General features: G+C 42.6%; 1 protein-coding gene across 5 annotated transcripts; it reads right to left on the reverse strand.

The window, feature by feature from the left end:
• Positions 1-2,456: 2,456 nt before the first annotated feature.
• On the reverse strand, positions 2,457-25,524 carry gng7 (guanine nucleotide binding protein (G protein), gamma 7). Of its 5 annotated transcripts, XM_076984752.1 has the most exons (5): positions 25,429-25,446; positions 25,248-25,344; positions 21,808-21,870; positions 5,874-5,995; positions 2,457-5,659 (listed from the first exon to the last, which is right to left on the reverse strand). In XM_076984752.1, exons 4-5 carry the CDS (start codon positions 5,952-5,954, stop codon positions 5,534-5,536), a joined length of 207 nt encoding a protein of 68 aa, XP_076840867.1. In that variant the 5' UTR covers positions 5,955-5,995; positions 21,808-21,870; positions 25,248-25,344; positions 25,429-25,446; the 3' UTR covers positions 2,457-5,533. The 5 variants fall into 5 exon arrangements, with proteins under 5 accessions (XP_076840867.1, XP_076840866.1, XP_076840868.1 ...); XM_076984751.1 differs by having other exon boundaries at positions 25,248-25,524; XM_076984753.1 differs by lacking the exons at positions 25,248-25,344; positions 25,429-25,446 and adding an exon at positions 24,971-25,210.
• Between the last annotated feature and the right edge of the window lie 309 nt (positions 25,525-25,833).

Consider the following 25,833-nt stretch of genomic DNA (forward strand, 5'->3'; position numbering starts at 1 on the left):
GCGTAGTCTCAAACGAGCCATGCGAATCCTGGAGTGTAAATGGCGAAATTCTAAGTTTCTAGCCTAACTAGGATTCATGAACAAATCAAATCACTAATCCCACTAGTGTGCAGCATTAACAGTTTTATGAAATTCTTTAATGATAAGATTGATAAAAATAGGGACAAAATTCATACTATAATAAGTCATACTATCTCAGAGCCTGTCAACATGCCAGTGCACCTTGACAGCTGTCTGGTCAGCTCTGATGCCCTGCTAGAGTCCTTCTCCCCAATTGGTCGTGAGGAGCTTATTTCATTGGTATACTAGATGCCGTACCAACCCATCTACTTAAAGAATTACTGCACAGCAATGTAGAGCCTTTGCTTACCATAATTAACTAATCTCTGAGCCTAGGCTACATCCAAATCATTTAAACTTGCAGTCATCAAGCCGCTAATTTAAAAACCTGGTCTTAATCGCAAGGAAATATCTATCTATAGGCCAATCTCTAATCTGTCGTTCATTTCCAAAATTCTAGAGAAAGTAGTTTCTTCGCAACTCTCTTCTTTCTTACAAACAGAACATGTCCTATGATAATATCAATACTACTCTCAAAATGGCCCTGTGTGAAAAAGTGATTGCCCCCTTATTAAAACACAGTCACTGTGGTTTCTGACACCCGAGTTCACTGTCTCTAGCCACACCCAGGCCTGATTATTGCCACACATCGATTGTTCTCAATCAAGACATCACTTAAATAGGACCTGCCTGACAAAGTGAAGCCTAAACCTAACAGCTGGTCGGCCACCCTTAGCAGCAACAACTGCAGCCAAGCGTTTGTGATAACTAGCAATGAGTCTTTTACAGCACTGTGGAGGAATTGTGGCCGACTCATCTTTACAGAGTTGTTGTAATTCAACCACATTGGAGGGTTTGAGCATGAACGGCCTTTTTAAGGTGATGCCACAGCATCTCAATCGGATTGAGGTCAGGACTTTGACTAGGCCACTCCAAAGTCCTAATATTGTTTTTCCTTCAGCCATTCAGAGGTGGACTTGCAGGTGTGTTTTGGATCGTTTTCCTGCTGTAGAACCAAAGTTCGTTTCAGCTTGAGTTCACGAACAGATGGTCAGTCATTCTCCTTCAAGATCTTTTGGTAGACAGCAGAATTCATAGTTCCATTTATCACAGCAAGTCTTCCAGACCCTGATGCAGCAAAACAGCCCCAGACCGTCACACTACCACCACATTTTACTGTTGGTATAAAGTTATTTATCTGTAATGCAGTGTTTCCTTTACACCAGATGTACTGGGACACACACCTTCCAAAGAGTTCAGCTTTTGTCTCATCGGTCCACAGAATGTTTTCCCAACAGTCTTGGGGATCATCAAAATGTGTTCTGGAAACATTGAGACAAGCTTTAATGTTCTATTTGCTCAGCAGTGGTTTTTGTCTAGGAACTCTGCCATGTAGGCCATTTGTGTCCAGTCTCTTTCTGATGGTGGAGGCATGAACTCTGACCTTAACTGAGGCAAGTGAGGCCTGCAGGTCTTTAGATGTTGTTGTGACCTCTTGGATGAGTCGTCGCTGCACTCTTGGGGTAATTTTGGGCGGGCGGCCACTCCTGGGAAGGTTCACCACTGTTCCATATCTTCGCCATTTGTGGACAATGGCTCTCACTGTGGTTCACTGGATTCCCAAAGCTTTGGAAATGGCTTTATAACCCTTTCCAGACTGATAGATCTCAATTACCTTCTTTCTCAATTGTTCCTGAATTTCTTTGGATCTCGGCATGATGTGTAGCTTTACAGGATGTTTTGGTGGACTTCACTTTGTCAGGCAGGTCCTATTTAAGTGATGTCTTGATTGAGAACAGGTGCGGCAATAATCAGGCCTGGGTGTGGCTAGAGACAGTGAACTCGGGTGTCAGAAACCACAGTGACTGTTTTAATAAGGGGGCAATCACTTTTTCACACAGGGCCATGTAGGTTTGGGTTTTTTTCTCCCTTAATAATAAATACCTTCATTTAAAAATAGGATTTTGTGTTTACCCGTGTTGTCTTTGACTAATATTTAAATTAGTTTGATGTTCCGAAACATTTAAGTGTGACAAACATGGAAAAATTCAGGAAATCAGGAAGGGGGCAAAAACTTTTTCACACCACCGTATATCAATTTGTTACCTGTTATGATTACACATCAACACTGACATCATTGTACAAAGATAAATAGCTACTAAATACTTATATGAGGTTACAGAAATGTCATTGATTATAGATATGTTGAAAAACTAAGAATCAATTATTTTTATAATAATTCAATTTTGAGGCCATGTAATGAATATCAAATGAACTTTATTTTTGCTTGCTATTGATCACAATGCTAAATGCGATCAGGAATTTTACAATCTGGTGTAGGCTAGTGTTTACAGCATTAGTCTATAAGCTTTGGAATGATCAAACTGATCCCACAATGCAGAGTGACATTTTTATTTTTACTTTTTTGATATCGTCATTTTAAACAGCAATATCCACAAAATATTAACAGTGTGCAAGAAACATGATTTATGGCACATCCGAAGAAGAACAATTACAAAAAATAGATATATTTCTTCATAATCAAGGCAGAAAGATACATATGCGTACACAGGAAATAACACAAAAGTAATGGATCAGACTGAGAAAGATTCTATTGGCTAAAGTCTCAGCTGTAGATGTTACCGGAACAATACTTAATTTTCCAAATGGGAATCTTTATGGCGCTCCAAGTTGGGTGCAGAAGAATGTTCTGGAAAGGGATCTCTCTTCAGCACAATAATGGCTGGTGGTCCAATCACAGGTGAAATCAAAAGCAATATTACACTACAACATTTTATGTGGAATTGCCACTAATCTTTCATCTTCAGTCTGTCTGTACTCTGTCAGGAAAACAGAGAATGTTTTTGATGTGATGATCAGATGCATTTCTTTGTCCTCACTTATGTCATTCTTAATCATTTAAAGCTTTAGCTCCAGCTGACTGTAGGTCTGATCAAGGGTGGCTGTGTGAAAGCTTAGATTTGGCACTGAGGAACTAAGGAACATCTCATGCTGTAGCTCAGCGATGCCTGGGGATCTGAAATCCAGGAAGCTGATATTTTTTGACTTTCACAGTGGTTTCTTCCACTGTAGTGCCAGGTTATGTGGCTGACAGCTTAAACTGTTTAATCAATATAATTAAAGTGTTTGCAGAAATCACTGTACTGCTTCAGCTTCTGCACTTCTATTGTAAAATGGGAATTAGACTGGATGCCCAGCAGATGGAAACTCTTCATTATGAAAACAAAGTACTTTGCCCATCAGATGTCTGTCTCTCTGCCTCTTACGGTTCTCCCAAAGGCACTGTTCTGAGGAGCCCATCTACAACCACACCTCACCTCCTTATTCTTGAATATTCAACCAACTTCCTTAACAACAAAAATGGCAGCATCAGAACAGATGCAAAAAGAGAAGAGGAGTGTGTTATTTTCTTACTTTTCAGCATGACTCACTATATCTCATGACATTTTCATATGTCGCTCACTCTTGATGGTGACATGATTTTGAAGGCTGTGCTTATCCCTTTAACCTGCCTGTTGAGGCTTTCAGCCACTCCATTCAGTCACCTGTCCTCTGCCTACTCCACTTCTAACCACAGCTGAGACAATGACTTCTGTCCTGGAAGCCACTAGATGTTGTCATCTTTTTTGTAATCTCTTTATGAGCACTGTGCCACAGCCTCTTGGGTGAGAACACAACCACAGGACAGCTGTGGTCCAGGGTTGAGGGTCGGATGGAGACTGACCCAGCATGTGACCCTGCAGTCTTCTCATGCCTGAATGGTGGGGAGAACATAAGCTGACAGTCTTATGCAGAACGCTCATTTACACTAGCCCGTTTTCCTAATGCCATAATAACACCTGCATGCACCGACCTCCACACTCAGCAACACCACAGCAGATCAATGTGTGCAGCGTCACCTCCTCACTACACAACCCCAAGTAGATACCAAACCACCATACACCTGCAACCACACAGTCCTTCATCCACACTGCCCTTCACATCTCACTTCATTAACGACAACCTGCATGGGTGAGTCAAGATGATGAAACAGAAATATTACACAAAGATTACAAAAAGATAAAACATCCACAAAAAATGAAAGCGCTTCAGTCAAACACTGTACAGTATCATCCTGAATGACCATTCAGTACGATACAGTTTCATACAGGTCATAGAGAGAAGAAACTGTAACAAACAAACAAACCCAAACAGCTATTCTTAAAGTTAATACTCGAAACATGTCCCAAAGAAAGTTTGTACATTTTTTTTTCTTTCTGTATGGATTTTACAATCAAGTTTGGCTTCAGAGATAAAGATTGGCCTTTTGGCACTGGGGCTCTGACAAACCTCTCCACTATAATGGCCTCATTGTGAGGTAGGTCAAAGCCAGTACCTCCTAGTTTCAAAATATTCAATGATACTTCAATAGTCCTTCATTAACATGTAATAATTACTTTAGGTTTGCCCCCAAATACGGAGGTCTACTGACTTCTGTTTTAGGAATCACCTTTACAAATATTTGTATTTGAAACGGTTTCAAGTAAACAAGGGCCAGAAAGTTTAGAACTGCTGCATTGTTTCAAAAAAGGCATAAGGTTTAATAATATCTAGCTTATACACACACACACACACATGTAAATACTTCTTTGTGTATGTGTGTGTATATGTATGTATAGATAGAGAGAGAGAGAGAGAGAGAGAGCGAGAGCGATTATATTTTCTTGTACAAGTGTCTCAGGGCTCCAAGATATAGTAGAAACACAGAGTAGATGATCAAGCATCAAGCCCATAGTTTGACCATGAAAGAAAAACCTTTATAACTTATAAATGGACTCAAATACTTAAAAACTATTGGCAACTCTGGTAAAATGTCTTGAATCCCTTTGTAAATCATAAGATGTGCTGTAGTATCAAGAAAGTTAATTAATTATACCTGGATTTTGTCCATATAAATCTAGCCTTTAACTCACAAACTGAGGGTAAAAACACAAGGTTAATAGTGAACAGCCATTACCACAGTGTGACTGGCCTAGCCAGCTAGTCAGCCAGAATAACCATGACTGCTTCCCCCCTATTCCCTATTCCCTATCCTCCTCATTTACGCTCTTCTTCCTCTTATCTAAAGTACACGCTGCAGTACCTTTCATTCTTTGAAGCTCTGTAAATGTTTGAAAAATAGTTTTGAAACAAGTCCAAATCCACCACTCTCGTTTTCAGTGTATCTATATGTATGAATGCACACACACAGGTGCCATCTACACATGCACACATTCATTCTTATAGATACACTCAAATGAAGGGCTCCGTGGTTTAAGGGGTACAGTATTACCCATTTTACGTTTTCCTAAAACAGTGGCTTGTTTGTTAGTTGTGTAGTGTGGATTCCAGGTATAAAGTGGTGCAGCACTGAAATGGCCGTTTGCTGGCTGGGGAGCAAGGCGTGTGTGAGTGAGGGCGTGTGTGAGCGCAGCTATAGCAGGATGCATGGTTTCTTGTCCTTGAATGGGTTCTCAGACGTGGGGACCCCCACCAACAGAGCATCACTGCGGGCATGCTGCTCACAGTAACTCATGAGGTCAGCAGCTGCTTTAGACACCTGTGAGATGGAAACGGGAGAGAGATGCAGGCGGACGTGTTGATGTCATTGTTGGGGAGACGGAGAGGAGCAGAAAAAGAAAAGATTAGAAAGCACTGGATGTATATGAAACGGTGGATCATAATTCACTGTGTGAAACTAAATATGGTGGAGTCAAATGGTAACGGGCCTGATCTGAGGTCAGTGTGTGCTCCGTGTTGTGAAGCAGTGGTACCTTAATACGCTCCATGCCTGCCTCCATCCGCAGCTGCTCCACCAGCTTCCGGGCCTGGGCTATGTTATTAGTTGTTGACATTCTCTGCCATCGGTTATTGTGCCAAACAAATGAAGAGAATTCTGTGAAGACACAAATGTTCAGCATGGTTACAATATGGTTTAGCCGTTCCGAAAAGCTGCTGTTTTCAAGGTGCCGATTCTTTAGTACTCTCAAATGCAAGACAAAGCTAACACAGTTCATTTTTCAGTCATACTTCCATTGCAACCAAACCCAGAACTAAAACACCTCTAAGCACACACTGTTATGACGTTTATATACCAACCAATTATATCAGTGTGAGAAGAGACGGGTTGTAATACTTAATCCTTAAACATCTCCAGCTGTAGCTGACTGGCTATGGAGAAGACCTGCACAATGCTGTATCAGGATGCAGACCTTAATGAAGTCCTCCACGCACAAACCTGATACCTTTCCCCAGAGCTGGCAAGGGCCCAAAGCAAAGCATCGTTTCACAAATCTTATAGTTCCAGTTTTTTTCCCAACATGCCCCATACTGGGCAACTTGAGGTTTGTCCCCTCACAAGAAACAAGGTCAGTATAGTCTGCAATATTCCTGTTCAACACTAGGGCTGCCACGATTAGTCGACTAGTCACGATTATGTCGACTATTAAAATAGTCGACGACTAATTTAATAGTCGATGCGTCAGTTTTGCTTTGTTTTTTTTACTTTTTTCTCTCCAAACTGCTCCACTGCTGCATTTGCCTTTCTGTCCTTGACGCACATGCGCAGTAGTGGAAACCGTGGTAGGCAGTGGACGACATCCCAGGACGTTATACAGACAGGCTCTGGTATCATGGCTACCCGGCTACGGATCTCAAAAGTGTGGGATCACTTTAAGAAAATGAAAGAGAAACACGTGCAATGCAATATCTGCAAGGCAGATTCCACGGCAGCACAACTGCGATGTACAAGCTCCTGAAAAGGTTGTGACTGATTGTGACAATGTCTCAAATTTAGTTAGCTGCTAAAATGAGCGTAAAACGAGTGTTAACTTAGTACTTGCTCATCGTGGTAGCTGTAAAAGTTAACATTAGCGATGGCGATTTGTTTCATTAGCCTTAGCACGCATTCATGTGTTTTCTGTAACGTCAGTGAGACCAAAACTTTATTTTTGTGAATAATTCCTTAGTTTCAGGTACCTACCTAATTTGATTTAAATGTAGTTAAGTTTGATGCCAGAGACAAGAAAAGAAAGAAATGATAGAAAGAAAAGAATTTCTTTATTAATGTATTTATATTTGTGTTTAAGCCAGTGCCTTATCCTTATTTTATTGTTGCAACAAGCTGCATATTTCATTAAAGGTTTACTATAAATTGTTTTTATTTTTATAGTTAACATATAGCTGAAATCTAATGATGGTTATATAATAGCAGCTGCATTCTAGTGCGATAAGCTGTATGTTTTATATTCAACTAATCATAAAAATTAATCGGTGATTAGTCGACTATAAAAATAATCGTTTGTGGCAGCCCTATTCAACACATGTAATTTTTGCCATCCACAGTCCTCAGACTCCTTAATCCATACATGTGCCTTGGAGACACAGTACAGCTTGGCCATGGGTTCTCATGATCCCCACGGTTTGTCCATAAACAGTAGAAATCAGTAATCTTGTACCTTTGTACCCCCAGTAGTGGGTTTAGCAGTCAGTTATTTTTGTGGTACTTGGATGCCGAGCGCTTTGATAGGACATCTAGCTAACATTACGACCAGCACATGTCCACAAAGGAAGCGCTACCATGCAGCTACTTCAGACAGAGTGTGCACCAGCTAAATGTTCTCACACTGGCTAAAATAAAGGGTGTTCCAGCAGTTGCCGTGGTGCCACTGAGGTCTACTCAGGTCTACAAAAGCAGTGTGACAGGCACACACACACAGAGGCAAACAGTTGGGGGGGGGGGGGGTGAGGTTTGGTAAGAGGAACCATGTGACCTGGAACCTTATGGCACAGGTTTAACCCCGCCCCCTGCACTTCTGTTCAAGCCGGACACCATTACACATCACCATTACACTAAACAACCGTGACGGCGCCTGTCTGTTGTGCTGAGAGTGGCCCTGGTGCCATGTCAGCTCAGACGTTACTATCTCACTATATTCATGCCTTTCCAGAGAGAGAGGGTCCTCACAGAACACAAACAAGGCAGATTCCTCCAGCAGTACGGAGGCACATCTCCCATTCTAAATCACTTTAGGAACACAGTAAACATCTCCCACATCACCTTCATCCATGCTCCAAGACTCCACTTACATCCTTCATCCACACAGCTGCAGTGCTGCAACTACATAGCCTCCTGACATGTGGAACTATACATTTTGAACAGGAGTCTTTTCTTAGAAGAGGAAATATAAGCACAGGCTGCACAATACAAATCTCTGCTGACCACGTAATTGTATAATGCAAGTGATCTAACCAAAATGCAGAAGGTGAAAAATACAAAACAAGACAGGACTGCCGTTACACCATCCAGCTACAAACGTTGATAAATGACATCCAGATACAAAACAAGACAGGACTGCCGTTACACCATCCAGCTACAAACGTTGATAAATGACATCCAGATACAAAACAAGACAGGACTGCCGTTACACCATCCAGCTACAAACGTTGATAAATGACATCCAGATACAAAACAAGACAGGACTGCCGTTACACCATCCAGCTACAAACGTTGATAAATGACATCCAGATACAAAACAAGACAGGACTGCCGTTACACCATCCAGCTACAAACGTTGATAAATGACATCCAGATACAAAACAAGACAGGACTGCCGTTACACCATCCAGCTACAAACGTTGATAAATGACATCCAGATACAAAACAAGACAGGACTGCCGTTACACCATCCAGCTACAAACGTTGATAAATGACATCCAGATACAAAACAAGACAGGACTGCCGTTACACCATCCAGCTACAAACGTTGATAAATGACATCCAGATACAAAACAAGACAGGACTGCCGTTACACCATCCAGCTACAAACGTTGATAAATGACATCCAGATACAAAACAAGACAGGACTGCCGTTACACCATCCAGCTACAAACGTTGATAAATGACATCCAGATACAAAACAAGACAGGACTGCCGTTACACCATCCAGCTACAAACGTTGATAAATGACATCCAGATACAAAACAAGACAGGACTGCCGTTACACCATCCAGCTACAAACGTTGATAAATGACATCCAGATACAAAACAAGACAGGACTGCCGTTACACCATCCAGCTACAAACGTTGATAAATGACATCCAGATACAAAACAAGACAGGACTGCCGTTACACCATCCAGCTACAAACGTTGATAAATGACATCCAGATACAAAACAAGACAGGACTGCCGTTACACCATCCAGCTACAAACGTTGATAAATGACATCCAGATACAAAACAAGACAGGACTGCCGTTACACCATCCAGCTACAAACGTTGATAAATGACATCCAGATACAAAACAAGACAGGACTGCCGTTACACCATCCAGCTACAAACGTTGATAAATGACATCCAGATACAAAACAAGACAGGACTGCCGTTACACCATCCAGCTACAAACGTTGATAAATGACATCCAGATACAAAACAAGACAGGACTGCCGTTACACCATCCAGCTACAAACGTTGATAAATGACATCCAGATACAAAACAAGACAGGACTGCCGTTACACCATCCAGCTACAAACGTTGATAAATGACATCCAGATACAAAACAAGACAGGACTGCCGTTACACCATCCAGCTACAAACGTTGATAAATGACATCCAGATACAAAACAAGACAGGACTGCCGTTACACCATCCAGCTACAAACGTTGATAAATGACATCCAGATACAAAACAAGACAGGACTGCCGTTACACCATCCAGCTACAAACGTTGATAAATGACATCCAGATACAAAACAAGACAGGACTGCCGTTACACCATCCAGCTACAAACGTTGATAAATGACATCCAGATACAAAACAAGACAGGACTGCCGTTACACCATCCAGCTACAAACGTTGATAAATGACATCCAGATACAAAACAAGACAGGACTGCCGTTACACCATCCAGCTACAAACGTTGATAAATGACATCCAGATACAAAACAAGACAGGACTGCCGTTACACCATCCAGCTACAAACGTTGATAAATGACATCCAGATACAAAACAAGACAGGACTGCCGTTACACCATCCAGCTACAAACGTTGATAAATGACATCCAGATACAAAACAAGACAGGACTGCCGTTACACCATCCAGCTACAAACGTTGATAAATGACATCCAGATACAAAACAAGACAGGACTGCCGTTACACCATCCAGCTACAAACGTTGATAAATGACATCCAGATACAAAACAAGACAGGACTGCCGTTACACCATCCAGCTACAAACGTTGATAAATGACATCCAGATACAAAACAAGACAGGACTGCCGTTACACCATCCAGCTACAAACGTTGATAAATGACATCCAGATACAAAACAAGACAGGACTGCCGTTACACCATCCAGCTACAAACGTTGATAAATGACATCCAGATACAAAACAAGACAGGACTGCCGTTACACCATCCAGCTACAAACGTTGATAAATGACATCCAGATACAAAACAAGACAGGACTGCCGTTACACCATCCAGCTACAAACGTTGATAAATGACATCCAGATACAAAACAAGACAGGACTGCCGTTACACCATCCAGCTACAAACGTTGATAAATGACATCCAGATACAAAACAAGACAGGACTGCCGTTACACCATCCAGCTACAAACGTTGATAAATGACATCCAGATACAAAACAAGACAGGACTGCCGTTACACCATCCAGCTACAAACGTTGATAAATGACATCCAGATACAAAACAAGACAGGACTGCCGTTACACCATCCAGCTACAAACGTTGATAAATGACATCCAGATACAAAACAAGACAGGACTGCCGTTACACCATCCAGCTACAAACGTTGATAAATGACATCCAGATACAAAACAAGACAGGACTGCCGTTACACCATCCAGCTACAAACGTTGATAAATGACATCCAGATACAAAACAAGACAGGACTGCCGTTACACCATCCAGCTACAAACGTTGATAAATGACATCCAGATACAAAACAAGACAGGACTGCCGTTACACCATCCAGCTACAAACGTTGATAAATGACATCCAGATACAAAACAAGACAGGACTGCCGTTACACCATCCAGCTACAAACGTTGATAAATGACATCCAGATACAAAACAAGACAGGACTGCCGTTACACCATTCAGCTACAAACGTTGATAAATGACATCCAGATACAAAACAAGACAGGACTGCCGTTACACCATCCAGCTACAAACGTTGATAAATGACATCCAGATACAAAACAAGACAGGACTGCCGTTACACCATCCAGCTACAAACGTTGATAATGACATCCAGATACAAAACAAGACAGGACTGCCGTTACACCATCCAGCTACAAACGTTGATAAATGACATCCAGATACAAAACAAGACAGGACTGCCGTTACACCATCCAGCTACAAACGTTGATAAATGACATCCAGATACAAAACAAGACAGGACTGCCGTTACACCATCCAGCTACAAACGTTGATAAATGACATCCAGATACAAAACAAGACAGGACTACCGTTATACTATCCAGCTACAAACATTGATAATGATATCCAGATACAAAACAAGACAGGACTACCGTTATACTATCCAGCTACAAACGTTGATAATGATATCCAGATACAAACTGCATGTTAATACTGGCTTTAAACCGCCCCCATTTTAACATTACAATTATGAGTGCAATCACTACGGTCAAAGTAAGTTTCAAAGAGATGTTATTACATTACTAGGATATGTACTGTTAATGGTTGAGCACTGTACTGTAGGCTGTTAGGAATGCTAAAAATGTCTTTGCTCTTGACTCATCCTTAGAAGCACCGTCACCCTGCTTAGAAGAAAAGAGTTTGGCCAGCTGCCACGCTCACTAAATGAAAAAACCCACAGTGTCTTCTGCAGGAAGCCAAGAGCTGCCAAAGCCTCTGCCCTCGCCAGGCATGTGGACTTCCAGGATTAAGAGCCGTTTGCAGGAAGCCCAGAGGTCAGAGAGGCGGGAAAGGCAAAGGGTGGGGCTGGAGGTTCTGGTCAGACCGCTGGCATCATCTGACTGTGTGCACACTCATGACACCATTCCACTGCACCAAGCACAAGGATAGTGATAGACATGCGCACACGCGCGCACACACACACACACTCATATATTAGCATATACTAACAGGAAGTCCATGAGAGGTGAGGAGATTGTACAATTACATGTCTGGACACCTGAAGGACAGCAGCTTTCTTACAGATGACTGGTCTCCACACAGTAGCATGGCGGGACACAGATGACTGGTCTCCACACAGTAGCATGGCGGGACACAGATGACTGGTCTCCACACAGTAGCATGGCGGGACACAGATGACTGGTCTCCACACAGTAGCATGGCGGGACACAGATGACTGGTCTCCACACAGTAGCATGGCGGGACACAGATGACTGGTCTCCACACAGTAGCATGGCGGGACACAGATGACTGGTCTCCACACAGTAGCATGGCGGGACACAGATGACTGGTCTCCACACAGTAGCATGGCGGGACACAGATGACTGGTCTCCACACAGTAGCATGGCGGGACACAGATGACTGGTCTCCACACAGTAGCATGGCGGGACACAGATGACTGGTCTCCACACAGTAGCATGGCGGGACACAGATGACTGGTCTCCACACAGTAGCATGGCGGGACACAGATGACTGGTCTCCACACAGTAGCATGGCGGGACACAGATGACTGGTCTCCACACAGTAGCATGGCGGGACACAGATGACTGGTCTCCACACAGTAGCATGGCGGGACACAGATGACTGGTCTCCACACAGTAGCATGGCGGGACACAGATGACTGGTCTCCACACAGTAGCATGGCGGGACACAGATGACTGGTCTCCACACAGTAGCATGGCGGGACACAGATGACTGGTCTCCACACAGTAGCATGGCGGGACACAGATGACTGGTCTCCACACAGTAGCATGGCGGGACACAGATGACTGGTCTCCACACAGTAGCATGGCGGGACACAGATGACTGGTCTCCACACAGTAGCATGGCGGGACACAGATGACTGGTCTCCACACAGTAGCATGGCGGGACACAGATGACTGGTCTCCACACAGTAGCATGGCGGGACACAGATGACTGGTCTCCACACAGTAGCATGGCGGGACACAGATGACTGGTCTCCACACAGTAGCATGGCGGGACACAGATGACTGGTCTCCACACAGTAGCATGGCGGGACACAGATGACTGGTCTCCACACAGTAGCATGGCGGGACACAGATGACTGATCTCCACACAGTAGCATGGCGGGACACAGATGACTGATCTCCACACAGTAGCATGGCGGGACACAGATGACTGATCTCCACACAGTAGCATGGCGGGACACAGATGACTGATCTCCACACAGTAGCATGGCGGGACACAGATGACTGATCTCCACACAGTAGCATGGCGGGACACAGATGACTGATCTCCACACAATAGCATGGCGGGACACAGATGACTGATCTCCACACAGTAGCATGGTGGGACACAGATGACTGATTTGTCGGTCACTACAAAGAGCATGTAATAGTAATCACTGCCTAATCAAAAGGTACGCAAATCAATATTGCCCAGTGTACATCACTGAAACCCAAACACTTAAAAAAAAAATGGTCTGTTTAGAGAAACTATGGGCTTATTGCTTCTGTGCAGGTGATTTAACACATTTTGTTGTAGTATTGTCAAATAATTCCATTATAAACCCCAGTAAGGATGGAGGAATTTTCAAGTAGTTTAAGTGCACGTTTTTCAATCTGAAATGGTAAGCCAGAGAACAGCTCCGTTTCCCACATATTCCCACAGAGGGACTGAAAAAGTACTTCGACTTGTGTGACTATTTCTTACTCGTACCATGTTAAAGGGCACTTCATCATATACGTTCCTACACGTACACAACTGCTCTGATGTCACTGATGTGGAGCTGTTGGTGCACGACCATAACAAAAAAACACCCTCCCAAACGGTCAAACAAGATAAAAGACCAAGAGAGTTCTGGGAGAATTACAAGAACGGCTGCATTTTGTCAATGATCTGATAAACTTGCCACCACAAAATGAGACGGAGGTCCTACATTTTATGAATCCAGAGATCCTGAGTTGCCATCATAAAAAATTACCATATTTTCTGGACTATAAAGCGCACCTCAATATAAGCCGCATCTACCAAGTTCTTTTTTTTTTTTTTTTTTTTTAAGGAAAATGCTGTACAAGCCGCACCGGGCTATAGAACCTGGGCCAGTCCCCACTTAACAACGGGTCTGGTTAACGACGGACCGGAGTTACGACCAACTTTTTTTCTTTTTTTTTTTTTTCGAGGAGCAGTGGCAGCACAGTGGAGTGTTGTGTACGATAAGCTGAGGCAGCGCGGCCTCCACCGCAGCCCATCTCGACAACGCGATCGCACTCTCCCACACTGTACGAGAACATTGTTCGTTTTTTTCTATACTGTATTTACGATCAAAGCGTATCTAAATCTAGGGTCATGCTTAACAACGAAAGCGCCTTTTATGACAGACTTTTCGGTCTCTAACCCCGTTGTTAAGCGGGGACTCACTGTACATTCAACTGAACGGATCAGTTTCTGAACGGTGCATGTAGCATTTCAGTTTTGGCTTTCGATACAGATGATATTGTCGATTTATGTTACTTTGCATAAATAAAAACTAGACTTTAATTATCCATCACAGCAAACAACATTATCTATGTCCAAAGACACACTGGCTCAAGGGTGTTAATTATTTTAAATAAAATACACACTGGCTATACTGAAGTTCACCTCTGACCACATGACTTTGCAGTATTACAGCAGTATTATGTCTAAATATCTAGTTAGGGCAAAACTCAACGAACCAAGTTATAGTCACTGTAACTCCCTAATATCATCTGTAGTATCTTTAGGCGTGTGAAAACGAGGGGACTCGGAATTTGGCACAACACATTAGTTTGAAAAAATTTCTCCATTGTGCCTGATGCTTGCATGTGCTAAATGAAATTGAACACATTCTTCTTTGACCTACCACCTGATTCACTTTCTGCTCTGAAAAATCTTCAGAAAAGCTGCACCTCAATATAAGCCGCATGGTTCAAATCGTGTGGAAAAAAGTAGCGGCTTATAGTCCGGAAAATACAGTAAGAGTTTAATTCCAAACATTCAAAACAATGAAAAGGCGTGTGTGTGTGGACGTGCGTGTGTGTGTGTGTGTGTGGACGTGTGTGTGTGTGTGTGGACGTGTGTGTGGACGTGTGTGTGTGTGTGTGTGTGTGTGTGTGTGTGGACGTGTGTGTGTGTGTGTGGACAGGTACATCAGCAAATACTGGTACAAGTCGGCTCCCCCACATCCCTCAGTCAAATGTCCTGCACAGAAAATGTCTTTATGTAACACTATTGTAGTTATGGAGGTTGACGTCAAGGTTGGTGTAACAGCACTGAATCGTTGCAGCTGGGATCTGAGAGTCTTGGGACATGACAGGGAGCACAGACGTGTGCAGATACAGAAAGATCAGAAGACATGAGAGCTCAAACACAGAGCAGATAATTCAGAAAAACATAATCCAAAGGTCAAAAAACAGCCCAATGTCAAAATACAACCCAGGGCAACCAAAACCCGAAGGACACATAGAAAGAAAGGTACCAAACAGGCTGGGGCAGAAATACCATAAGACAATAGGTAAAGATTATCCAAAACTCGTTCGCACAATTTGGCAATACTTTGCAAAGTCCCAAGGTAGGATCCAGGTTTAAATGTGTGTGCAATAATAGCAAACAGGTTGAGTTCACATTCCCTGGATGCATGACAGGACCAGTTATACAGAAACATCCAACACAAACAGGCGAGTTTGGAGAGGGGCAACTATGGGCAATAAAGTTATTACAACACATGATAGATTCACTGGGGGGGGGGGGGGGGGGGGGGGGGGGGCATCTAGAACATGGGAAGATAATTTGACAGACTATTAATAAAAAAAACAACAAACAAAAAAACACAATTACCAAGACCATCTGGAAAAGATTATCAGGATAACGAGCTTGCATCAAGTCAGGATAGGGTGGACTGTTATAAGTATAGAGGTATTACAGTCTTTTACAATCTTTGTCCCATGGAAAGTGATGGAGGGTTCCTTAAAGTCCCTAAAGCCAGACAAAGGCCTTGTATCTTTCCTTCATACAGGAACTCCCAGAACAGATTTGGAGCAGTGCTGATGAGTAGTTCATGATGGATTTGTAAAGATTACAACCAGAAATCAGATGAAACAGTTGAAACTTCACAGTATACAGAGATCCTGCAGGCTGTGCAGTGGGAAACAAAATGGTTCACCGCGCTGTACTGAGTGTGTGTGTGTGCATTTTTTTGTAGGTGTGTGTAGCCTGATCAGTGTGGCCAGGGACAAAAGACCCTGACAAGCTGGCCAAGGCAGTGGTTGACATTATGTCTAGAGTGTAATGTGTAATGATTTTCCTTCAGACATTTCTTGTAAATATATAGCATGGAAGCTAGTGTAACCTCACTGTAAATTCTCCAATAGCAGCTAATGAAAACACACCCCTAACCAGATATGTATAAAGTATTAGAGACCCATACTTGAGTAAAAGTACAAGTACTCTATCAAAAAAAGTGACTTGAGTAGAAGTTGAAGTGTTCTTTAAATTATAATTTTTTTATACATCACTTGCAAATCAAAGCTATCAGAGACCACAAATACAAGTGTTCTTTATGTAAAAACAAGTAGCAACTTAAAAACAAAACTGGGCATAACACTTCGTACACAAAAAAACAGATATCCTATATCATGCTACGTCACCGGTTTGATGCAGAAGTACAAGTAACCTTAATTTAGCTGAGAAATAGCCGAGGTGTATTTTGTACGTAAAATCAGTCCGTGAGCTTTCTAAGAGTGAGCCTACTGCCCTGTAGACCCTTGCACCAGTCACGACGTGTCAAGTGAACCTAGATTACGAAGCTCAAGTGTTCAGTGAAGGCAGCAGCAGAGTAAACGAGACGCGACCGGAGCATGCACAGTTTTCTCATAAGACAGCCTGATCTCTTGACCCGGTGACAGCGCCAGCTAACATGTTTATAATTGTAACGAGTAACTATACAGCACGTAAAAAATGTATCGGAGTAAAAGTATTAAACTGATGGAAAATATGTAGTGAAGTAAAAGTGGAAGTAGGATAAAAAATAATACTCCAGTAAAGTACAGATACAGCATTTTAGTACTTAAGTACAGTAGTGAAGTAGTTCTACTTCGTTACTATACAACTCTGCCCCCAACTCAAGAGAGGTCTCAACTCTATAGGTGTAGAATCAATATGGTATATTCATGGTCATTAACACAACTTTTAAAAGAAAAGTGCACCAACCTGCCCTCAAAGATTTCATAAGACCCAAAACATCACTTTGAGTAAAGTAGTACTTACATGGTGTTACAAGCACACAGAGTTTTTCTTAGTACCCACTTAGGGTACTTAGGGTACTAAGTGTGTCTTAGGACACACTTGATATCTACACACGTTCACTAATGTCTTACAACAGAAAAAGTCGGCTTCCTCTCCCAGTTCTCACACAAACACAAACACAGAAGACATACAACACTGCCACTCTGTGCACTCATCAGCCATTTGTTTGGAATTAGACCATTATCAATTCTCCAGACAGTTATACATACTGTCCCACTTTGTTAGTTAAAAATGATAATGAGAATGTGCTGGAAATTTCAGGACAATTTCAGGTTTCATATAGACATTACAAAGTGATTTAGTTGATTTTGTGATTTGTCTCTTGTGTTTTGCACAGAACATTTGCATAAACCATTAGGTGGGAAGATCAGAACAAGAGTGCATTCAGAGACAGCACGGTGGGAAGGAGGAGTGAAAAAGAGGGTGATGAAAGAGAGAGAGAGAGAGAGAGAGAGAGAGAGAGAGAGAGAGAGAGAGAGAGAGAGAGAGAGAGAGAGAGAGAGAGAGAGAGAGAGAGAGAGAGAGAGAGGGGAGGGAGAGAGAGAGGGTGGGTAAGAGAGAGAGAGAGAGAGGGTAAGAGAGAGAGAGGGTAAGAGAGAGAGAGAGAGAGAGAGAGAGAGTGGGTAAATGTGGGGGCAAACCCAGAGGGAGGAAGAGAGCCTGATTGTAACGAGCCAGAATCATGAGATGGATCCTTATGCAGGTTCAGTATTCTTAATAAAGGGACAGAGCACAAGACAGTGTAGACCAGGTATCACCAAATGGCGGACCGCGGTCCGGATCCGGACCCGAACGCCGTCCTGTCCGGACCCAATCACATTCCTGATTAACTGGATACGGACCCAAATGCCAAAAAAATTTTAACGGGAGACTATATTTTAAAACGGAGAATTTATTTTCAGACGAGTGTTACGTTCACCACCCATTTGAGTGTTACGTTCAACCCCCCCCCCCCCCCCCCCCCGCTCAACAACTTTCGTTCGCCAGAGGTTTGCACACATCAAAGTGTCCAAGATCCCCCAAACTCTCAAGCGAGTCCTATACATTCAGGAACCCCAACCATGAACCTACCTCAGTAGAACTGTAGACTCCTCTTTAAAAAACTAGAATTGAATTTAAAATACTGTACATAACGGCCATAACATACATACTTCTACAAACATCTGATACAGGCATTCTGTTAAATAGCTGCAGCACAACAAACGCATCCAACATCTCCTAACAGAACTCTTGTTATTAACATTCAGTTTATCAATAAGATTTACTTGAAATACAATTGTTTCCTTGCACCCAAGGCATGGCTTCCTGCACAAGGCATTTCTTCTGAACACAGCTAACTGGAACACTCTGGAAGGATGCCAGCAACCCTCCTGTGTAGTTCAAACACTTTTATTTGGAGGTCAGTTCAGGCTTTACTGCTGGAACACACTTTGGCCTCTTCAAAGTAATTCCAACTTTGAACAGATTTAAAATGAGAATGTGGGTTATTTTGAGCTTGGTTAAAGAGCGGTGCGTGAGTTATGTTTGCTGAACCGCTGGCTGGCTGTGCTGGGAAAACCTCAGCTCACTCACTCTACTGAGGAGAGGAAGAGTGCCAGTGTGCCCCTTAACGTCTTAATCAGATCAACACGGTCTCCTTATACACAGGATGTGTGTGTGTGTGTGTGTGTGTGTGTGTGCGAAACTCTCTCTGCATCACTAATGGAGAGTGGTTATGAAATAAACTAGGTAAAGAGTTTATGGAAGAACAGAGTCAAAGGGAATGAATGAAGTGTAAACAAATGAGCAACAATTAGGCCAGCCTGCTTTATTTTCCACAAAGTCCTGAGTAGAGACACGCTACCTCACCGACATGCACGTTGAGTGCTTGTGTGTCAGCCTCCTGTTAGTGGTGCACTGGCCCCTCAACCCTGTGTTCCTCATACATACATTGTTCACACCATGATGGTTTTGTTTTTTATAGTCATTTTAATGTGATCTCTCTTGGTTTTTGAGCAATTTGATGGTTTTGTTGCTTTTTGATTAGGACTCGCGTGTTGTCTGTGTTTCTTTAGACATGACAGTATCTTGAACCGCCATATCACAAATTATATACCAACCCTAAATTTAGGTATTAACTATGTGGATTTCAACAATAAGGTATATAATATCTAAATATTTTCTTGCTATATAAATGCAGGATCTGAATATCTACACAATATCTCCCATCAGCCAGCTCTGTAAGAACACCTCAGCCATGTTTGGCCTCAGGCTAAACTACACACTTGTGTAGTCGGTGCCGCTCACAGGACTAGGGCTGCACACAGCCTGTACTGCACACCACTGAAAACAAAACCTGTGCTGAATCCCAGTGGGTGGATTCCTGGGGTGAATTCTTACGTGGTACCTATGCAGGTCCCCAGCAGAATCCCCATGAGAGAAAAGTCGGAACATTCCAGGAGTGATTCAGCTGCTCATGAGAAACCTGTTATTCCAAACATGTCAAATATGCATCCGTGTGGAACAAAGAGTAACTGTTCAAAAAACAACAGAGCAGCACTCAGTAAGACACGTTCACATGAATATTCAACTACAAAAAACAGAGAGTTGTAAACTTGTAACTCGTAAAACATTTAAAATACTCCACAGGCCATCTGTGAAGGCCGTCATGGGCAGTAGTGGAACGAGATAGAGGAGGTGAGGGGCTGAGCAGGGGAGGAAGATGTGTGTGCTCAAACGGACCACAACAGGCTGTACACAAGCCCTCCCTACATGGAGGACACAGAGTGGGGGGGGGGGAGTGGCTTCAGGGGGGGGGGGGTGTATTGGTCATCTCAGTAACAGAGAACTCAAACCGCAGGAGGCGAGAGGGAAGGAGAGAACACGGAGGGGGAGGACTGTGAGCCTGGTGAGCTAATTATAAAACAGTGTGTGAGTGAGAGAGAGAGAGAGAGAGAACAGCAAAGTGTTGGCAAGCATTAAAACCATCAGTGTATTTCAGTAGTGCAATGGTTTGTGCAGGAGAAGAGAGCAAAGGTTTGCACATCTGAATCATGCAAGAGAGGAGTCTTGGATCAGTGGATGTATTCATCTCAATGTGCTTAATGCTTTAATGGCACGTCCCCTGAATGCAGGTCAGAATTCAGTGTTCTGTTTTTGCTCACTGAATGAATGTAGATTATGAACACTAGGTGTATAATATTTCATTTGAAACTCCCATAACACTGGCCACTCAACAGAACACTTAATCACTTGCCCTTCCCTAGGTTAATAGACTGGTCAGGTCCTAACACAAGGGGGCAGTACAGAGACAAGTGACTAATATCACTGAGCAAAGAATCTACACAGAGATAGGGTGACAATCTGACATGTGAGCACAACCATAGCCCATAGCCCATATGCAACAACTCTGCAAAACCCACATAACACAGAATGGACTATTCAGCACTAAAACAGTCCACCGTGCAGTCCTCCCTGTGTACAACATGCAGTCTTTAGTCTGAGTGCTCTGGTCTTCTCAGCACGCGCGTGTATTTCAGGGTATCCACAAGTCCGGCCAAACATGGCAGACAGGCCAGGCACAAACTACATCAGGTACGAGTGATCTATCTGCAGCTCCACCCTTCAGCACCATCTCCTTACTGCCGGGGACCCAGACTACATAGCTGAGAGGGCCGTTCCTCCTCCACATTAGACCTCCCAACATTCCCACCATTCCCAACTCCAGACAGGAAATCAGCTGACGTAAGAGCGCAGGAGTCCAGCTGGGCGTCTACTGTGTGTACGCCAATATCCCCGCATTAGCAGGAACTGGCTCACAAATAGTCCTACACTGCCCCCCTGTGGTGAACTAACGCATGTGCTCCGTGCTTTTGGTATCACAGAAAGCAGTCACAGGGCCCGTAGTACACTAGCTCCCCCACTGCAGTGTACAGCGTAGGCAGTGACAATTGTGGCTCAAGAAATTCTATTTTAGGAAATAGTAACATCACACTGCAGTTCTAATAAACGCCTGTAATAACCTTTTGATCACTGAAATACTGCATGAAGTGATCCAATTCATGCTGACCTATAGCACAAATAAGGACCATAAACTGAACTGTTGCTATGGTAGCTGTCAGGTTTGTGAGGGGGTCATGATGGCAGCCCTCTGTGGGCCGAATATGCTGATGAACATTGGCTATTCATTCTGCAACTGCATGAAAGCACGTGCTCACTGGTAAAAACAGAGGTGAAGCGGTTGTGTGATTAGCACCGTCTTACCTTGTTGGTGTTCAGGTTGCACAACAGTGGCAGCTCAAAACTCGTCAGATATTCAGTTGTTTTCTGAAGAACACAAACATGTAGATTGCATGTTTGAATCAGTAAAATGACATCACAGATGTGCACATCATACAATGAAAACAAGGGTGCATGATCTGGATAATGCCATACAGCCAACCTCATTATCGCCTTTCCAGCAAATACAGAAAACATAGGCTGTACTTTACGACACATGACGATTCACCAGGTCTGTTGTGCAACAGTGTGACTGCACTGCTAAACACTGTCAACTTTACAACATCGATCTCTCCACATGTGGATGTTTGCTCTTTCGGTGTATTGCCCGACATGTATTATAGACATATTCTAATCATGAGCAGTTCATATCACAAAATAAACACTAAACCATTAATACTGGTGTAGCATCACCACAGCAGAGCTTAAACTCTTATTCCTCCATTTTTGCTAATAGCAGCATTTAAATACAATACTGTTCAGACTTTCAACAGTTCAGGAGCAGAGGTTACACAGTAGCAGCTAAGGAGAAGGCCTGTTACTGGACTATGAGGTAGGTGCATGCTTACTGTGAAAACATTAATTTAAAAGTCTTGGAGAAAAAAATACAAAATGTTAGTCATATTCATCAAGAGTGCATTATTAAATGAATGCATGATCGCCATTGTTCAAGTTGATACAATGCATTATGAATACCAATATGCCATTTAGCTACACTATACGACAGTCATTATCCTGTTACACGGGCTGCAAGCGGAATTCAGAGATGACGTGGCCCCTAACAATCCTTCAAGTTTTGTTCACACTGTCAAAACAAACGGTCCACAGGGGTTTGTGGGGTGGAGGCAGACAGCAACTATCAAACCCTAGAAATAATTAACCCAGCCTCTTTCAATGATGCTGAATAGTAGCTTAGCCTAGCAAACACAGTAACAAGCTTGGCTATATTCTAGCCAAACATGGTGCCTAGCCAAACGTAGTGATGGGTCTGCTTAATGTGTCCTAACATCCATGTCCCTGTAAAATAAAAATAAAAAACTACCACTAATTATCCAAAGGTTACCTATATTGTAGTTGCATTTCTATGAAAAAGGTGAATAGTTTCGACTTGTGTAATTAGTTCAAGTTTTGTTCTGTAATTAAGGTTCCCTTTCTGGATTCCCTCATTCAGCAGAAATATAGGTCTCCAAGATATTCCATTACACCAAGAACAGTGATTAACAAGCGCAAGTGATTTTGAATATAAAGTGCTATACAGTAATTATAAACGTGCACTAAACCTCATCTCTGTGTAACACAGATGTGTCATTTTGGAGGTAATGTGATAAAAAAAACATCTGAGATTTTCGATTCTGATTTGGACCAATTTCAGGTTATGGTAAAAAAAAATTCAGTCAGAAATACATAAATATACGGTAATTTTTTGGCTTTAACGCAACAGATGGATGGATGAATTCATGGTGTCTTATTCATGGCCATGTGAAGTAAAAGTTAAATCAGAATTTATGTGGCTTTTTTGAATATATTTATGTGCTTGGAGCTGTGGTAAGACTGCACCAGCAACATGACAACAATAACTACAGCCATGACAAACACAGCTGGTTTAGAACTGACATGGTCTGTCATCCTGAAATGTGATGCACAAGTTACTAGTGTATCCATTTCACCAGTTTTTATACAATTTTTGATGCATGCAACAATGTATCAATGTACGTATGCATACCAGTTCTGCAGACAGTTGCATTCACTTTACAGACAGGCTTGGTTTGATATAGGCAATGGCCAATGCCCAGAAATATAAGCATGTTGGGCAAGTTAATTTGCCAGGCCAGTGAATGTCTGTAAAACATACATTAGTCATTTCACCTGTGATGCTAAATGGCTAAATTTTGTTCCTCAAAAATTACAGATTTTTAAAAATAAGAAATGCAGCAAAGCTAAACATCATGGCATTTATTAAAAAATACTTAACTACATAGTTAACTGGGATAGTTGCAATGCAATGCTAAGCATACCGCTGTGGCTAAATTATATAATTTTCAAACAGCTTTTTTACTAAAATAGTAACCATTTATTATATTTTTCTGTTAAAATGAATTAAGTTGTAGTTCCATTTAAACACCCATTTCTACCACTATACATGTGATGTCTGACATTTTTTGAATGTCCACATACCGAGTAGTTCCTCTTTTTGTTCTGCACATGACACACACAGTGCCCGTTCAATAACCAGTATGCAACATGGATTTTTGAGTGTAGTCAACTTCGAAACTTTCAGTCACACCACAGAGATTTAGTTTCCCTTTCTGGCGTGTATTTTCGCGATAAACGTAGTTTAAGACCACAGACTAATCAGAGATGCCTCCTAATGAAAGACTTGGTGTGTAAACTTAGAAAAACTTCTCCATTCTGTGTGAATGTAGCCTTACTCACAGAAGCATGTCACTAGAATTAAAACCCCTCAAATCGCAGGTTTATTATTTTACAGATGTACTTAATTGTGAATTTGTGATAGAAATGTGATGAACCCTACATATCTAGCATAGGTCGTTTCCAGAAGGACATCAACTGTACTAAACAAACCCACTTGAGTCCAATGTAACAGTCACAGCTCCAATTAAGCGATGAATGATTCACATTCAGGGAAAACCAACCGCAGTATTCACACGAGCACAACTGTTTCTTACGGAGTGACCAGTCTCAACACGAACGTGTGCTTTAAAAGACGCCTCATGTTTCTCTCAAATCCACAAAATTACCATTTACACGACTTAAACAGCTACTATGTGCGGTATTGTACCGTGAACACGTCCTAACGTGGAGCTGCTCGGTTCGGCGCTCGGTTCGGTTGGTAGGCCTTTCTCTCACGGATGGAAAGACAATGCGGGCATTTTCACGAACGACACGCAACGTACAGCTTCATATCCACATGTCGGCGACGAACATGAGACGAGGGGACACGTTTATAAAGAAATAAAGACTTTAGTCCGGCGGCCTCACGGTTACAGGGTGAATAATGAGGGCGAGTGTCGCCGGGGCGCGAACAGTCTCCACTCCGCTGTGGAGATCCTGGAAGCGTCGTGAGGGGACCGTGGTGAGATTTGGCGTTGGTGTCAAACGAGCGCTTCCTTAACACAAAACTACTGACCGTCTCCTGTGGCTTGTGGTCGGTTAAATGTAGTAGTACAAAAGGCGTTTTTGTGCGACTAGTCAAGCCTGTCCATATCGGCGCTTCCTGCAGTCCACTCCCCACCCGCCGGACGCTTGGAGAGCCAAACCCGAGTCGGATTCACGACACCGGTGGAGTTGAGCAGCGTGTCGACATCAAAACTCGGACAAACGGCCGAATAATAAACCTTTCGAGGGAATGGCTGTTGGTTTATAAACTAACGAGCGAGGAAAACAAGAATAAATGTGGTACTCACCTCCGTGTGTAGTGTGGATGATTTAAAGGGCCAGGTCCCCCCCCTCACCGCGTCCTCACACTAACTTGCTTCTCCCTCACACTCACACAAGGCGGACCTCAAACCCAAAACCAATCACTCTTTATAGACTCGCAGTCCTCACCACCAGTTCAAACTAAACTATTAAATATCAATGACTTACATCTATCAGCGAACGATAAAGATGTTCCGTTTTTTATTGCGTAATTCTCAAAATTCTCAAATGAGCTCTCATATACTGTTAACAGATTTGGTGTGGAATAAGAGCGCCTGCAGCCGCAGTGTGTAGTAACGCACACTAACGCACGATGGCGCTGTTAAAGCCTGTTCATTAGGGAGTGCACTGTACTTCCTACACCTTATACGAATGTGAATGGCGTTTAGTAAAATATGTGCAAATTCATCTACAGATCCTGCTGGATGTAGACGTTCTGCCCTAGGAACATATTAATGAATGAAGCTTCGTGGGTTGACATTGTGTAAAATTTGGGAGAAGTTTCGCTTTTAAACATTCGTAGAATCTAAAACAATATTTAATATGTAGGCCATTTCATATAATATTATTTAT

Source organism: Brachyhypopomus gauderio, unplaced genomic scaffold (genome assembly GCF_052324685.1).
Source record: "Brachyhypopomus gauderio isolate BG-103 unplaced genomic scaffold, BGAUD_0.2 sc34, whole genome shotgun sequence".
Taxonomy (NCBI): domain Eukaryota; kingdom Metazoa; phylum Chordata; class Actinopteri; order Gymnotiformes; family Hypopomidae; genus Brachyhypopomus; species Brachyhypopomus gauderio.